Source organism: Panthera pardus, unplaced genomic scaffold, assembly GCF_024362965.1.
Source record: "Panthera pardus isolate Hobbes unplaced genomic scaffold, ASM2436296v1 HiC_scaffold_5, whole genome shotgun sequence".
NCBI classification, from domain to species: domain Eukaryota; kingdom Metazoa; phylum Chordata; class Mammalia; order Carnivora; family Felidae; genus Panthera; species Panthera pardus.
In genome coordinates this window covers 5,656,261-5,674,002 of record NW_026526980.1, presented here as the reverse complement: position 1 = coordinate 5,674,002, position 17,742 = coordinate 5,656,261, and the positions used below count along the sequence as shown (strand labels likewise).

At 52.0% G+C, this 17,742-nt stretch overlaps 1 protein-coding gene across 4 annotated transcripts in view; it reads right to left on the bottom strand.

Annotated features, from left to right (window-relative positions):
* Window positions 1-17,742, bottom strand: part of SNX29 (sorting nexin 29) — a 499,743-nt gene that overhangs the window by 423,826 nt on the left and 58,175 nt on the right. For all 4 annotated transcript variants that reach the window (XM_019468619.2, XM_053894354.1, XM_053894353.1 and 1 more), the window contains 5 exons: window positions 15,500-15,680; window positions 12,696-12,766; window positions 11,273-11,521; window positions 8,933-9,308; window positions 1,621-1,739 (listed from right to left, as the gene is read on the bottom strand). In XM_019468619.2, coding sequence (XP_019324164.1) covers window positions 1,621-1,739; window positions 8,933-9,308; window positions 11,273-11,521; window positions 12,696-12,766; window positions 15,500-15,680 — 996 coding nt within the window. The remainder of the gene's footprint in view (window positions 1-1,620; window positions 1,740-8,932; window positions 9,309-11,272; window positions 11,522-12,695; window positions 12,767-15,499; window positions 15,681-17,742) is intronic.

Genomic DNA, 17,742 nt, shown 5'->3' with positions numbered 1-17,742 from the left:
GGACCACCTGCTTTCTGCGAGCCCCCACGTGCACCGTGCTCAGTGGACAATGGCGAGGCACCCAACCCCACCGCTGGCCGCTGGGACCACGGACGGCCACCTGAGGGAAAGGAGAAGCCGGGCCCACCAGCCGGCCCCTCTCAGCGGTTTCAGCGGAGACCCCAGGAGAAGCGCTGGCTGGTAAGAAGGCCGCGCGGCTGAGGCCGAAAGGGGAGAGGGCAAGAGAGAGCAAGATTGTCAAAGGGCAGCAGAGACAGGACAGACCACATGAGGAAGTGCGGGGCGCGGGACGGGGGACACACACGAACGCCCTTCTTCGTTCCAACGCCCCGGCACGAGATGCCCACGTGGACGGCAGGCTCTCTCGGGGCCACGGCAGGTGCCTGGCGCCTCTCCCCACATTCACCTGGGAGTCCCTGCCACAAATCTAGAGGAAGGTGAGAGAACACGCCCGGCCCTCCCTCACGGGCCGTGGGCGAGAGGGGACGTGTTCATCCACACCGGCTGCCCTGCAGTCCCGGACTTGCTCCAAGGGCTTGGTACGCGTCAGCTGTCAGGATCACCACCGGCTGCACCTTCCGAAGAGGAGCCCGGCCCAGCGGACGGAGTCACTCAGCCACCACGCTCTGGAGCCTCAGTTTCCGCCAGGAGCACTGCCACCCGGAGAGGTGACCGGCTCACGCGGCTCCTGGAGCCAGGTTCCCTGACCCCCACTCTAGACTGCCACCAGTGAGGGTCCTGCCCGCCCGCCCCTGCGCTCCAGCTACTTGGAGGGGGTTTCTGCCCCCCGCTGGTGACGAGAACAGTCCACCATCCGGTTCACAATGTCAACAGCCTCCTTAGCAGTCGGTGGGCTCTGTTACGTCCTCTCAGACCCGGCCCTGGGAGGGTGAGAAGGGGCCTACACGGGGGGTTGTGGGCAGGGGAGGGGAAGAGGCTGGGGCCTCACTAACCCGGTGGTGCCACGGGGCCGTGACAGCCACCGGGCACCGTACCGGCTGCACCGCACGCCCACCCCTGGACCAACCAGGCTCATCCGCGTCCCATTTGCCCTTCTCCCGCTGCTCCCTCCCATTCGCCCCTCTCCCGCTGCTCCCTGTGACCTGCTCTAGCCAAAGAAAAGAGTAACAAACCACACAAGAGCACACTCAACCAAATGGAAGGGGTCCGAAACGCTCATCCGCTCTAAAGGCAGGTTTCAAGCAAGCTACTCTCTGACCCCAAGCACTTGGTTGCAAAGGGTGCTGGGGCCTTTAGAGCTACAGTCCTGTAACTTTTTCCCTAAGAGGCAGCAATAACGTCACCATTTGTGGTGTGCTTGTATATGCCCAAGTTCCAAAACAAAATCACTGGGGAGGAAAAAACACAGGCTTGGGGGCTCCTTCATGACGTGTCAGCTGGTTTGGCCCAGCACTCGCTCAGGTGGGAGCAAGTCAAGCCCTCGGGTTCAGCAAGAAGAGAAGCCAAAGCCTCAGGCAGTCCCAACCTCAACAAGCCTCTGCAGCCCTGGGTCCCACACCCCTTCGTGCAGTCCTACTGCAGAAGGGACCCAGACCCTGCTGCTGGCTCCCGGGGCCCAAGCTCATGAATGGACGGAACACGTCATCGGGGAACACCCACCTGCAGGGCCATACGAGCCCACTCCGCTGACCGGAAAGAGGACATCGGCGTCACCTTGGAGCACCTGCAGCGGGGCCCAGCTGTGCATCTGGGCGAGGCGGGCGTTCGCATCCAGCGGCCTGAAGTGAGAGAGTACAGCTGCGTGACAGACCGAAGAGCCTCTGAGGGCCACGAGCATCCGCCGGCCTCCCTCAAGTTCCCTCTGGGGAACCAACCAGACCATGACTGAGCTGAAGACAGGAGGCCCAGGCTGGGAGCAGGAGCGTGTGGTCCAGACCCAGACCTCGTACATTCGTGCCTTGAACCAGTGTTTCTTGAGCCCTTACCATATGCCAGGCTCTGTGCTCACATATATTTTGTGCTGGCCAAAGAGCCAGCAAATAGTGTTTATCCCGCCCTCCGGGAGCTTACAGTCATAGGGGGACCAGGACATGAACCACACAATCCCACAAGTAGACATAAGACAGCAGCTCAGATCCATGGAGCTGGTCAGGAAGGCCACGGAAAGCTTCCTTGAAGAAGACAGGTGACAGAGGAGAGCTGAAAGTGAGACCGCAAGGTCAGCCAAGTGAAGAGGAGGACGAGAGGAACGCAGGCAAGGGAAAAGCAGGTGCAAAGTCCTGAAGCAGGAGGAAGGATAGAGTGTCCCAGGCTCTGGAGTGACGGCAGCCACGAGACCCGGGGCGAGTGTCCCTTTGCCTGGCTGGTTCTCGAGCCCTCATTAGTAAAATGGCAGAATCAGACCAGATCGTGTCTGGGTCCCTTCCAAGAAAGGGGGTCAGCTTAAACATAAAGCAGGCTCATAAGAGCTGTCACGCCGTCCCCTTATCCACAAAGTACAAGAGCAACCTGGACCATCTTTGTCACACCAGCTGGTTCAGTTCAGTGTGTCTGAGAAAGGATTTCCCCACTGCAGCAGTTGTCTCTGGGCAAGTAGGAGACATGAATAAATACCAGAATGTGTTTGCACAGGCTTTAAAGTTCATAGAATCCTCCTTCCATCCTTCCTTCCTTTCCTCCCTCCCTCCTTCCCTCCCTCCCTTCCTTCCTTTCCTTCCTCCCTCCTTCCCTTCCTTCCTTCCTTCCTTTCCTTCTTCCCTTTCCTTCCTTCCTTCCTTTCTTTCTGTAACTCAGTTTCTTTTCTGGGACACAGTTATAAAGAAATCCAAAGCAAACCATGGTCATGCCTACTTAACAGAAGAAGAGAGGAAGGGAGGAAGGGGGGGGGGGGAGGGGAAGGAGGAGGAGGAGGAGGAGGAGGAGGAGGAGGAGGAGGAGGAGGAAGAGGAAAGGAATGGGAGAGGAAGAGGGGGAAGTGAGGGGCGGGAGAGAGGAAACCAGTTCCAGGAGGTTATGTCACTAGTGCAAGTTCAGCATCCTGGACAGAACCGAGGCTTCAGGGATCTGAGGCCACATCTTCCAAATCCAATTACATTGGGCCCCATGGCTGCCGCCCACCATGTGGCATGATGTATGCAGTTTTTCTTTTGGTTCAGGGCAGGGATCAACAATAATTTTTTGTAAAGGACCAAACAGGATATATTTTAGGCTTTGTGGCATAAGTATTCTTCTTTGCTGTTGTTGTTGTCCTTAGCAATCCTTTAAAAAGTAACAACCAGGGAGGTGGGAGGGGTGGGTGGGGGCTGGGCTAGATGGGTGATGGGTACTAAGGAGGGCGTGTGATGAGCACCGGGTGTTGTATGGAAGTGATGAATCCCTGAGTTCTACTCCTGAAACCGATAGTTAACTAACTAGAATTTAAATTTTAAAAAGGGGTGAGGGGAGAGGGCCCGCCTCTGGGGGCAAGCCTGTGCTGCTTCCAGAGTCGGTTAGAGCTTTTCCTTTCAGTCCTGTCTAGCTCTTGGTCAAACATTTGGCTCAGAGCAACAAACGGGAAATAATCCTACCGGAATTTTGCAAGCTCCGTCATTTAACCGTGCAGGTCACACCCACAATGAGACGCTCAGCAGACTGGGTGGGGTGCACCAGCAGAACCAAACTTGGGCCGGGCTCTGGGGTGAACTTGGCTGTGCCTCTAGAATCTGTACAGAGCCGCCCTCCTGGGGCTCCAATCTAGCAACTGGCGACCCAGGGGACTCCCAGACACCCAGAGGCGCTCAGGGGGGCCCTTCAGGAGAAGGCAGCAGAATCATTTGCTCCAGGCAGATGGGATTTTCTGCTCTTTCTAAGGGGAAATTTTGCCACTTCTCAGCAACACGGGCAGAGCACAGGTGAAGCCAGGTCCCCTTAGTCGAGATTCAGAACCCAAGCAAGAGAGCCCAAGGGCCACCACCCCCAAAATGACTTAATACTGAAGTGATTCCTAAGGCACAGACCCACTCAGAACGTGGTGCCACATCTGGCTGAAAAACAGTAATGGGTGTTGCTTTTCATCAAAAAAGTCAGACATTTCTTTTAAAAGCTAGAAAATGCCAAAAAGCGGGGGGGGGGCGGGGGGGGGGGGGGGTGGTGGGAGGGGATACACCAAAAGCCACACCACCAAAAGCAAAACCGCATTAGACACCATTTCCGTAGTGGCTCCGTTCTACACGTATTTTCCTTTAAGAGGTCATAACGAAACTCAATGTAGGATTAATATTTTGCTCTTTCCCATTCCATATTAATTCATAAGTTTGTGTTCACACTACTAAGACACTCTTAAATGTCATTTAAGATGTTCCAGATCCCACTGGGTCCTGTATGGAACTGCTGACTCCCTGTATTGTACACCTGAAACTAATGGAACACTACGTTAACTACTGGATTTAACGTTAAAAACTTAAAAAAAAAAAAAAAAAAAGATGTCCAAGATCTGCATCGTTAAGACGTTTGAGTTTAAACTACACGAGAGCTGAGGTCAGCTCCAGTGTTCTACTTCTCTGAGCAAGGACTTTGGAGTCAAGAGGCAGCAACAGGTTTTCCTTTCCGGAGGCTCGTTCCTCAGGGTAGATTCCCAGCAACAAAACTGCTGAATCAGGTGGGACAAACATTTCGGAGGCTCCTGAGGTCGCGTCAAACCGTCTTTCCACAAGGCGGTCAACACAAGGGACGTGATCTGTGAGGATCTGGCGGCCCTGTGCGCCAGACTCGCCCCATCATCCACTCCACATTTAAGGCCTACTGTGTGCCTAGAAGGTACCAAGCAGCTGAGGACATGCAGAGAGCAAGCCCTCCCCCCAGGGCACTAACCTAGGGCTCTCCTTTTCTCCAGTTTTCAGTTTAAATCCCGGGGAAAATTTCAGCTGTCTCCTGCACTCTGCATTTGCTTAATTGCTAGCAAGATGTTAACAGTTTCCCCTATGTTTGTAATTCTTTTTGAATTATGTGTTCACCCCACTTCCCTACTGGTGTCCAAGGACACACGTCAAGTGACAGAAAAACCCCTTTCTATAATAAAGATATTATCCTCTTGTAAGAAAAAAAAAAAAGGCAAACCAAACACTTGTAAATATTGAGGCAGGAGGGACAAGACTTTTTCCCTCGGTCATCAAAGAAGCGTTTTAACTGCCAGCAAACAGAAACATAAACCCAGCTTTTGGCCAACAGAGCATTTTAAAGACAATCAGGGCACTGACTGGCCAGAGGCTGTCACATCCACAGAGAGCTTCTCCAGGAAGGGCCACTTTTCCCTCACAAACCTGGCTGTGCTGCTCAACTGCTAAGACGCCGGCCCCTCCAGCTCCCAGACCTCTCCTGTGAACGTGAGCTTAGAATCAAAACGAAAGTATTACTCAGTGGGCCATCTCATCATTCTCCGCTCTTCGCCAAGGGGCTCTGCAGAATGCTCAATCAAGATCCCCCGCCTTACGCCAGGGAGAGTCCGTCCAGAATGTGCAGGAGGCCCAATGGCCTGGAAGGGCCCGGGCCCCTGTAAAGGTCACCCTGCACTGTTTTGTGTCTTATACATCACAATGCCGGCGGTGGCTACCTTGGCTCGCAGGCTGCCCTCTGGCTCAGGCTTCCCTCAATGGCCCCAGTCTAATAGGAAGAGAAATGACTGTGTCTGGGGACAAAAAATACACAGGGTGAATCAACTCAGAGATGCACTCACCCACAGAGACACTGAATGCAAGTGGCACGTCCCAAAAGGCCCTGCTTAAGAACAAAGGGCTTATGTGGATGTTATGTGGCAACGTGGCTAGGCCACGGCACCAAGATATCTGATCAAACGTTGTTCCAGTTGCTTGAGGAGATATGTTCAGATGAGATTAACACCTAAGAGGGTGGACTCGGAGTAAAGCAGATCACCCTCCATGTTTGGCTGGGTCTCATCCAATCAGCCGATGGTCTTAACAGGAAAAACCGAGGTCCCCCAAAGAAGAAGGAATTCTGGGGGCGCCTGGGTGGCTCAGTCGGTTGAGGGTCCGACTTCGGCTCAGGTCATGATCTTGCAGTGTGTGAGTTCGAGCCCCGCGTCGGGCTCTGTGCTAACAGCTCAGAGCCTGGAGCCTGCTTCAGATTCTGTGTCTCCCTCTCTCTCTGCCCCTTCTCTGCTCATGCTCTGTCTCTCTCTGTCTCAAAAATAAATAAAAACATTAAAAAAAAAATTTTTTTTTTTAAAAGAAGAAGGAATTCTGCCAGCAGCCTGCCTCTGGACTGGAAATGTAGCTCCTCCCTGGGTCTCCAGCCCGCTGGCCTACGTCCTACAGATCCTGGACCTGTCAGGTGTCCACAATCATGTGAGCCCATTCCTTAAAATCTATCTAGACAGACAGATACAGACAGACGGTAGCATCCCCCTCTCCTTATCCGCAGGGGATACATCCCAAGACCCCCCAAGGAATTCCTAAGAGTACACACATTACTGAGCCCTCTATAGATATACTGTGTTTTCCTATGCATACACACCTATAGTAAAGTTTAATTTATAAATGAGGCACATTAGGAGATTAACAACAGTAACTTACAATGCAATATGACAACTGTAACCGTGATCTGCCACAAAAGTTTCGTGAATGTGGTCTCTCTCCCTCTCTCTCTCTCAAGATATCATACTGCACTGTAGTCACCCTTCTCGTGATGACGTGAGAAGACCCACTGCCCACGTGATGAGGAGGCAGGGAAGCTGAAGGACTCCACAGAAATCGGCTTTTTGCTCCCCTTCCTGCTCCTTTTCCTGCTAGGACCCGCAACCCCATGTTACATGTGCCTCAAAATGCAAATAGCAGACATCCTCCTTGTAAGGGACAAGGAGCGAATGATTTCTTTAGGCCAGATCACATCCAAGGAAGGACCAGGCCAGAACGGAGAGAGAGTATTCCAGACCACCGGCGCTGGACCCCTCAACACCAAGACCCCCCCTAGCTCCAAAGCGTAACACCTGGATCCTGGTCTTTGTTCTAAGTGGTTCCCGGACGCCCGAGAGGTGACATACCCCAGAGCACAATCCTCAGTAAAAAATCCCGGGCTCCAAGCAAGGACATGACGCCGTCCTTCCCTTGCTGAGTCTCCCAAACACACCGTCCCTGTACTCCATGCCTTCAGCGAGTTCTGTCTTCACCTTCTGCTGGCTCGAGTTTGATTTCTAGCCTGTGTGCAGCCAGGGCCGCTCGTGGCTGGTCCTGTGGGAGCCCTTCTGGGTCCTCGGACCTAGCCTGCCGACATCAGTGAGATGAAGCAGAGTGAATGCGGGCGCTGTGACACAGCGCAAGGCCACTGCGGACCTCGTGATGAGCCGGGAGAAGGAGCGCCACTGCTCCAGGACCACGGTTGGCTCCGGGGGAACAGAAACCGTGGAAAGGAAACCGTGGCAAGTGGAACCGCGGACAAGCGGGCAGGACTCCTGCCCACACCCAGACACACGCCGTCCCCATCGGTTCTGCTTCTCTGGAGACCCAGACTCACACAGCGGGTCACAGCACGTGGGTCCCAGGTGGCCAACGCTCATCCCTCTGGACAAGAGCAACACTCCGGGGGACCTACCCCAACACACCCTCCAGGAGTAGAAGAAATGCTCGTGCGTGAACACGTCCAGTTCAGAATGGCTGATCACAAAAAGGCAAAAACAGCAGCAACAACATCAAAGGCCAACAACCTAAATACTGAACGCGGGGGAAAGAGACGTTAGCAAATCATGACAAGTTGATCCAATGGACTGTCAACCAAGCGATATCCCTACGTCATGTAGAAACGTGGAAAACAGCTGACAGTAAAAGCGTGGGAGCACAGCGTAACCGAACCTTAGGGCCCGCCCTGCCGCTGCTTTGACACATCTCTGCTGTCTGCCTTCATCCACCAAGTGAGCGTGGCACCCACCAACCTCCCAGGGCGGGTACGCGAGGAGCCCGCCATGCCCGGCCTATCACAGGCGATCGATACGGTAACGCTGCTCAGACAGGCACCCGTGTGAATGAGGGCAAAAGAGCAGAAATCAGAAACAGGCACCGTGCCATGAGACAGAACGAGGCGGGACATGAGAAGCTCACAGCCAGAGACGCTGCGCCCCTAATCCCGCCGCGGGGTGTCGGCATCTCCAGGTGATGCTGTCACGGGCTGGGTGTGAAGCCAGCGTGACGATGGCCCCGTGCACCGCAAGGCCCAAGTGAAGGGGCAGCTCGTTCATCCGGTGCTCAGAGTAAGACCAAGCACAGGAATGAGTACAGAGCAGCGAGAGCAGAAGCAGCTGACCTGTGTGCCTTCTTGCTGCCAAAGGCCCCACGCACGTCTGCCGCTAACTCAACGACTCCGAGAAGCAGGTGCTGTTTTGCTCCCAGGTCTCAGATGAGGCCTGAGGCTCTGGGAGGTAAACGTGTCCAAGCAAAGCCACGCAGCTAGGAAATGAGAAGCCAGGCTGTGTTGATTCCAGGATCCACGCTCTGAACTGTGCTGTTGTGCTTTCTGCCCCCGTGTGCATCAGGGCCCTTCCAAACATCCACCTACCGCCAAGTCCACTGTTCAAGCGGCAAGTGCAGGCAAATTCCTGCTGTTCACGCCCCGGTACATAAACAGAGAAACTGGCAGCCTGCGACTGTGCTCGAGAAAAACCCTGCCTCTCTCCCGAGCTTCCTGTGCGAGGAGCAAGTTAGAGACACAAGCAACATCCAAGCAACAGGAATGAAGGACACGTACCTAAGGCGAGAATGTCAAGGCACGCGTCTGGACACCAACTTTAGAAGGACCTTCAAATGCACTCCCTTCCCTCGAGTTCGTTCTCAGGAGGACAGTAAGCTAACGCTCCTTCCTCCTAACTCAAGATCAGAAAAGCGAATGATGCCTCCTATAAACCGTGTGTGCGTTCACTTCACCCGATGCTGCAGAAAGAGACAGCCGTTAACGCGCCAACCCTATGCTAAAAGCTCCAAGTGGAACTTACTTCTCAGGCGACCCCGAGTGGCCCAGGCACTTCCTTCCGGACATGCTCCCTCCGTACACATCATCCTCGTTGTTATCCACATCCTCGTCATCGATGCTTTTCACGTCGAGCTTCTGGTACCCAAACTCCCCGTTCAAAGACAGAGAATCAATTTTCCATGAGTTGCTGCTCTGACTTCCGTTGGAATTTGGCCCGAAGGGGCTTTCAAAGGCCGACAAGATGTTGACCGAGGAGCGGTCGGAGTTGTCCTCTGAACTCTCCCCGGCCCCGGGTATCTTCTTAAAAACATCGCCAGAGTTCTCCTCTTCGTCATCATCAAACGAGATGATGTTGGTCACCTTTTTCTTCTTCTTCCGCTCCTTTTTACATTTGGCATCTGGTAAAAGAACATATGGTGTCACAAGAAGTAGGCAAGATAAAGCCACAATTGAGCCATGTGGCGTCCACATCGTGGCAATTCCTCCGCTGGTCAATGGAAAAATACACTTCAGATACGTTCAGATTTTTTTTAATCCTCGAGGGAGAAAAACCTGTCTACAGGAGACTGAACAAAATGGATGTGGGACTACACTTCTGGGGTAAACAAACACATCACAGAGCACACATTACAATTGTCCCTCTGAGCACTTTGATTCAGAGGGTGCTCCCACTCCTGAGACAACTTTCACTTTGGAAAGTACTCTCCTGGCTGACTGATGAGACCAAGAACACCCGTTTGGGGTGGTGGTCAATGGTCCCCTTTACAATGGGACTCGGCTGCTCCTCCTTCCGAGGGTGTGTCTATTTCCCCACCCCCTTGAGCACGGGCTGGCTCAGTGCTCACATCTTCCCTGCAGCATGTGGCACAAGTAACGGCGAACTCTGGAGCCCAGCCATCAGTAGGTGCCGCACCCCCTCGAATGCTGCCCTGAAACTACCGGGGAAGGAAGCCAGCCTAGCTTATTAGAGCAGAGGAGGCCACGTGTAGAAAAACAGATGCCCCAGCCAACAGTGGGCACTATTCCCAGGCACATGAGTGAGACCGTCTTAGATCTTCCGGCTCAGCCACCAGCTCGGGACAGCCCCATGAGGAAGCCCAAGTGACACCAGCAGAACTATCCCATCAATGCACAGTCATCAAAAAAATAATAAATTGTGGTTGTTTCAAGCCACTACACTTTGGAGGCTGTTTGTTACACAGCAAAGACTACCTGAAACAGAAATCAAGGCTGTCTTGGTGACTAGTACTTATGTGAACCAGTTTGTTCACCCATCTTAATCCTCAAACTTGGGTGTGAGACACTTCAAGCTGACTCCAGACACTCCATTCAGTGTGGTCCAGACACTGAACCACATGGGGATGCTTCACCAGTGTATCAAACGCTGAGACAGTGTCAAAAGCAGAGTCCCCAAAATGGATGGAAAGAACGCTCCTTGGGGTATACAACTTCCAGGGTCTTGGCTTCACAAGGCCCCCAACGGTCCTATTTCCTGTCATTTGCTGGGGGTCTCTGCCGGAGAAGGGGAGGACCAGACAGATAAAGCCAATGGATACCAAAGACCCCATGGGTTCTGAATCTTCACCGTCATTAATAATTCCAAAGAGATGCCCATGATCACTGCCTTGTTTACGAGGTTTGAGAATACTAGGACTACGTACTTAAACCCCAAATCTCCAACTTTGCTGTAGCAACATTCTGGACGCCCCGGAAGGCTCAAAGCATATCACAAACTTCTCATAAAACTGATCTCAACTAAATCAACTAGTCAGCCTAGAGTCAAAGCTGACCAACTCCTCCCTCCCCCTTGGCCTGCACCTAACTGTCACCCCCCCCTCCACCCCCCAGCAAGAGTACACATTCTTGATAGCACTCCCTGCTTGGCTTTTATCCCATTTATCAAGAGGATACTCACTTATTTGTATAATTTGCCATCAAATGGGTACCCCTACCCAGCCCAAAAGAGACTGCGGTCTAAATGTTAGCAATCTTCCTAGTTCCCCGCTGAGCACACAGAACGCAGTGAACAAAGAACACGTGAACAAAGGAAGGAATAAATGCATGAAGTTCCAGCTCTTCTGTTTCCATGCGACTCACACACCCTCACATTCAGTGTGCTCTCAGTGAGCTGTCTGCTCTCCCACCATATCATCTCCACAGCTCAGCAGGGCTCTCAGCCCCTTCCAGAGTGAGTAAGCGGAAGAAAAATAAACACGAACACAAACACGAACTAAAAACGAAGGGAACATAGATTTCATTCCCCTTGGGACTTTCAGACCACCAGATGCATCCCTCTTGGCCGCGGCCAGTCGTCCTTTCACCCGAACCCCCTGTTCCACCGCGCACGCCCCATCCTGCTCACCGGTGCTGACGTGCTTGGACACGACGGGCAGGGGCTCCGTGTCCTGCTCGGGTTTGATAAGGATGGAGACAGCAGAGGACGCTGTGATCTCCCTGAAAAGGCTGCTCACTCCTTGCGTGGATTCCTTCAGCAAGGAGGTCACGTTCTGCGTGGACTCCTTCAAGAGGTCTGAGACAGTAGGAGCAAACTTACTCTGCCCATTTAAGTCCTTGTTGTCGATGTTAATTGCGAAGAGGATAGAGTTCAGACCTGTCCCAAAAAAGGGAAAAGTCTGGAGTGTCTGCCATGGGAGACTCACGCCCCCACCACGATGAACACGTGGGGCCTGGCAGAACACGCAAGAGGGGACGGGCTGATCTTAAACACGGATTAAAAAACCTCCCACAAAATGGGGTCAGTAGACACCAGCGATGGCAGGAGGGGAGTCTTTCCAAATCCTCTCCCTATCTGTGGAAGACAAGAGGTCAGCCTGGGGGGAGGTTAAGATGTAAGCCCTGGGGTCAGAGGGCCTGCGGTGAATCCTACCACGTTCTAGGAGACCTTGGTCAGGCCACGCACCACCTGAGCTTCAGCTTCCTTATCTGTAAAACGGGGCCAACAGCATCGCTTTCACAGGGTATCAAAGACAATCACCCACCAAGAACACTCAGCTCAGTACGCAACCAAAAATGTGCGCCAACCAGTATCATTACCACGATTACTTTAGGTAAAAGCTTGCAGAATTCTGGCCTACCCAGAATTCACGGTCAGAGCCTGACTTCTCCTCCTCGGTGGACACGACTAACATTAACTCTCAATATGTGGGCCTTAGTGTGAACCTTCAGGGAAAAAAAAAAAAAAAAAGGAGGGAGGCAAGGAAGGATTTTAAAGAAAGAAGCAAGTTACCCACTTCTGTTGGGCTCACCCTTTGAGTGAAAATCAAATGATAATCTAACGATTCACCAACTAACATCAATCCAGGGCTCTCACGCTGATAAATCACATGTTACTCTCGTCACGTGTGATTCTCTCATGGCACTATGAAAACAATTCCCATGCTATCAAGATCCCTGCCTTGCAGAGGAGCAGGCAGTAAGGGTGACAGAGCTCACAGGATCTGCCCCAGGCCACCAGCCAGGAAGGGGTAGGGCCAGGCTTCAAAGGCAGGTCTCCTGCTTCCAAATCCCCAGGTCTTCATGTTATACTTGTAAAGCCACGGCCAAAGCCCCCACCCCCAGGCTTTCCCTACCAGGGTATCCAATTCAAGACAAATGGGCTCAGTAATCAATTCCACCAAAGGAAGGGCAGTGGCCAGTGACCCATTAAGTCAGCAAGGGACAGGGGAAATCACAGCATCCCCTGGAGTTATAAATTCCCTCCCAGGTAGCCGACTGTGCTCACCACACTTCAAGGACTCATCAATCCTGGCCTGAGCCGGGCTTACCAGCTGCCATGGTGGGAAGCATGCTAGACCTTTCTTCATCCATCACAAAAGACCAGTCTTCATAAAAAGTGCTGCAAATTGAAAGAGAAGGGGGAAAAGCTCTGAACAGCAGTTCTCTGCATCCATCAGCCAAATAAATTCCCTTACATGGCTCCCTGGAAAATCCACGCCCGGTCATCCCAGAGCGGAAATCCAAGGTCTCCATGGGGATGAAGCTTCTGGTTGTAAAGGACTGAAGGTATATATCCTACGACTTCCTCATTGGTGCCTTGAGCTCCAGTGTACTGAAATGGGCAACGTAAACAGGGTATTTATATCAAGAAGCAAAGGGGAAGGAGACGAACAGAGAGGTAGTGCTCACTCAGGGAATGTCTGTAAGACACACAAGAAATCCAAGCTGGCCCCCTGACCAAGCTACTGCAAGAAACAACTTCAGAAAGAAATTCTAGAATTCTGTGGCTCCAGCAACCACAACATTTGCATGAAATACTTCCTTGGGCTGCAGACCCAAAAGCCCGAGTTATCCCTGGAAAGGGCTGGGAAGCTAAAAGGGCCCCATGAATCTAAACGGCTGTAGCAAGAGGTCAGTAAGGCCTACAGGGATCGTCCAAGGTCGTCGGCAGTAATGGTACAGGCAGGGCTCGAAGCAGGTCTCCCAGCAGTGCCCTGGCTCTTTATCCAACCCCTGCTAAACCACAGCAAGCCAATATCCTCAACCCCTGACTCAGCCACCAGGTAGGAGAACTCTCAGTTAATTGCCTCAAAGCTCAAATCACTGAAGCACCATCAGTGGTGAGGGTCATGGGGTTCAGCAGGAGACGGGATGCATTCCCCGCTCGAGTGACTGAGGACAACTAACAGGAAAGAAGAAACGCCCCACTTTCAACAGACTCACCCAGCAGAACGTCAGCGGAAGCACAAACGTGTTTGAGCTGGCATGCCAACGGTACCTCCAATTCCCAAGGCCGTGACTCTTTAAAAATCTAAGCCAGGTTCCAAGCGTATAAGTGAATTTGGTTTTCCCACAGCTAGGTGGATAAGTGGCCAGTGATTCAGCTAAGTTCAACTGTGATTGGGCTGTTCGTTGTTAACAGTCCACCTTGAAACGGAGTGGGACAACTCGGAACTACTTGCAAATGATCTGCTGGGAGGAGCTTCCTGGAAATGTAAGAAACGGGGTGTGTTCTCCTCAACTAAAACCGCTTAATGCTCAGGGTGGGGTTGGGGGGGGGTGCTCGCAGACGTTCACAGCCTCACGGCCCAGAGCTGAACAGCACACGGGTGCTGTCCAGCATGGCAGTCCTGGCCCCCATGCCTCCCATTTCAGACCCACAGTCTGAGTGTCCAGCCAAGCGAGGCGCCACGAGCATCATCACCGGGAGAACTTCAGGGGTATGTGTAAGGGCCTGACTGGATCATCCCAGAACACATAACAAACTGCTGGTAGGGAGATGACCACAAGCAGCGCGCACACACACACACACACACACACACACACACACACACAAAACAGAAGGGGAGACAAGCCAGGGAGCACGTGGCAGCAGATAAAATCGTGGCCATGCATCACGGCACTGATGAAATGCCGGCTTACTGAATTAAATGAGATTAATTCACTGAAATCAAATCCTCACTACTGAGGATCTGGGCACTGCTAATGGGGAAACTATTCAGGTCACCAGTGTGGGATGGATCACCGTCCCTTTGCATCATCAGGTGACACAAAACGACATGTCTCGTCCCCCATTCTCAGGTGGTAAATAACAGCCACTAATACAGAGATATCAACACCACGAGTATAAGAAAATGACAGCGCTGTCACACGGTTTCGAAAGGAACGTGGCTGACCGTACCACAGTGGACCCATATTCGGTGCCCTCTCCCCGCTGCTCTGTGACAGCCAGGCACCCCCACCTTGCCGAGCTAGGCTGCCGCCATGTGACTTGCTGGCCAATGAAATGTGAGTGGAAGTGAAGGTTCTCTCTGGGCAGAAGCTTTAAAAACCAACGCTCAGTTCAACCCACATCCCTTCTTCCTACCTCAGCGACCGTGGAAGCAACGTTCACACGGATCCTACGTCAGCCTGGAACCCTGAGATGGGAAACCCAGACTCATCCACGACAGACACGCAGCAGGGGGAGAGGTAAATGTGGCTATATCTCAAGTCACTGAGGGTTTTATGATGTTTGTTTTGGCAGCAAAAACTGACCTATGTAAATGATGGAGTGAGCTTTAAGTCTACAATCAAGGGGAAAACAAAAAGAGGAAACATCATAAAATGGGTATTTTTAAACTAACAATTGACTTCTATCCCCTACACAAAACTTCCCTATTTCTTTCAGTCAGTATGGGATTGATTAACCTCAAAGAAAAACAAAACAAAACAAAACAGAAGGAAATGTAAAGAACCCAGCACAAAGGAAAAACACACATGAAACTTATAGTGAACACCCAGTATCTGAAGAGAAAGAAATTCTGGATCTGAAAGAAGCCCAGATTAAACCACCAAAGGAAGCGCAGGCTATGTCCCGGGATGACAGCTCCCTCTGCATCCCACACCTACATAATAATAAACATTTATGGAGTGCTTGCTGTCTACAGGTGCCATGCTGAGCCCTTTACAAGCTTCCACTCTGGCACTAATTCTCCGACCAACCGTGCCCACAGCACAGCTGAACCAACAGGGACTATAAGAGGGGAACCCACCCGCCCCGATGGGGAGACTGGGATGCAAACCCGGGCAGTCAGATTCTGCAATTCCAAGCGCTCGGCTACCCCTCCCCGCAGATGCCCATCCCGGGTACCTGAGCCTGCTGCGGTCGGCCAGGAGCATGTGCAGGTACCGCTCTAGGGAGTGTTCATTGAGGGCACAGCGGAGCCAGGCCCGGCCGCGGCCCACGTCTGAGGCGATGTGGCGCAGGGAGTAGAAGCGTGGCAGCTCGTGCTTGCTGAGGACCTCCTTCACGTAGAACCAGAACACCGGCTCTGCAGAGAGAGGGACGGACACTGTGGCACTCAGCCTGGGACGCGCGTCATTTTACAGCTCCCAGTCATTTCTGCAAAAGAGTTACTTCCTTAGCACAGAAAAAGAAAGGTACCAAAGAGTGTAATTTTGAATCCTGGTTTGTTTCCTTACTGGTCTGGATCACAAACATTCTCCTGTAACATTTAAAAATATTTGAAGACATTCGGGGCACCTGGGTGGCTCAGTTAACTGGGCGTCCAACTTCGGCTCAGGTCATGATCTAATGGTACGTGGGTTCAAGCCCCGTGTCAGACTCTGTGCTGACAGCTCGGAGCCTGGAGCCTGCTTCGGATTCTGTGTCTCCCACTCTCTCTGCCCCTCCCCTGCTCGTGGTCTCTCTCAAAAATAAATAAACATTGAAAAAAAAGTTTTTAAGATCTTTGAAGACATGGTATTTGACAGCCTCCCAGTTAAACATAATTGAACTATTTCTCTTCTGCTGGAAACATGATATATTGCCAATTATCCCTACTTACTGCTTTGAACATTCTTGTACATAACTGTCCTCATTTCTACTTCCCTACAAAAGATTTCCATATGACTGAGGGAGAACAGACTTGAGGCTTTAAGGAAGATCTAAGAAAGTTATTGTATCTCCTCGCATCCTGCCTTTTTCATCCACACACAACAGATTTTTTCATAATTCTAATTCTAGTATCTACCTAATCTTGTGATCAATTTTCTGCACATTGGCTCATCAACACTTTTTCATGCTGCCAATTACAGCAGCAACAACAACAGCTGGTGGATGGAGCCTTATTAGCTAAGTCCCAGCCACCGCACTGAAGACTTTACCCCTGACTTCAGTCCTCTTAAGCACCAAGGCCATCTCTGTGTCAAAGACAAGGTCCACTCGCGGTCCATGAGTTGGAGCCCCGCGTCGGGCTCTGTGCTGACCACTCAGAGCCTGGAGCCTGTTTCGGATTCTGTGTCTCCCTCTCTCTGACCCTCCCCCGTTCATGCTCTGTCTCTGTCTCAAAAATAAATAAACGTTAAAAAAAAAAAATTAAAAAAAAAAAAAAGACAAGGTCCAAAGCCTGACCAATGTGTTAATTTCACCCAGGGATACACGATCAGTAAGCGCTACAGCAGAATGGGACCTCGGAGCCGCCTGACTGCAAACCGCTAAATCAGAGAGACTTGCGCAACGAGGGAGGGTTCGACCTTCATCAAAACAGTCATGTTCACAACTGCTTCCTATCCCAAAGGGGGAAATGTGGAGTCTCTGCGGACAGACGGCGATTCTACTCCTGGAGCTAAACAGGATCACAGACCCCTCTGAGAATGAGACGTGATCTTTCCACCTGCCTTCTAGAAGAATGCAAAGGCATGCATCTCCATAAACTGTATCCCAGGTTAGTAAGCTCGCTGGAAGCATTCAGTTCAGCTCAGTCAGCATGGACTGCATTTGTTTTCAAGTTTTCCTCTACTTATTTATTTTGAGAGACGGAGAGAGAGAGAGAGAGAGAGAGAGAGAGAGAGAGAGAGAGAGAGAAAGAGGGAGCACAAGCAGAGGAAGGGCAGAGGGGGAGTGAATTCCAAGCAGGCTCAGCATGTCAGCACAGAGCCCGAAACAGGGCTCGAACCCACGAACTATGAGATCGTGACTTAAGCCGAAATCAGAAGAAGGGCCCTTAACCAGCTGAGCCTCCCAGGCGCCCCTGGACTGCTTTGTGGGAGCTGCCACGGGCCGGGCAAGGCTGTGGGCTACCAGGTAGATAAGGATTCACGCCCGCCCAACAAGCTTCCAGTCCAGCAGGTCAGACAACAGTGAAGAGACCAATCAACGGAATAGCCCTGGACAGCTCCCTCTGCCATGCTAAGCTTCAGATTCCTCTCCCTTCAAATAAGCCCCAAAGCGCAGAATCACTCAGAGATTTCAGGGAGACCGGAGAAAAGGGAAGCAAAGCCTGAACATGATGCCCGGGCCATGACGGCCAACCACCATCTGCTCAATGACTACCTTCTCGAACAGAAGCAATTGTGTTGTGTCCTCTTCTCCTTTTTCTGGTAACAGCAACT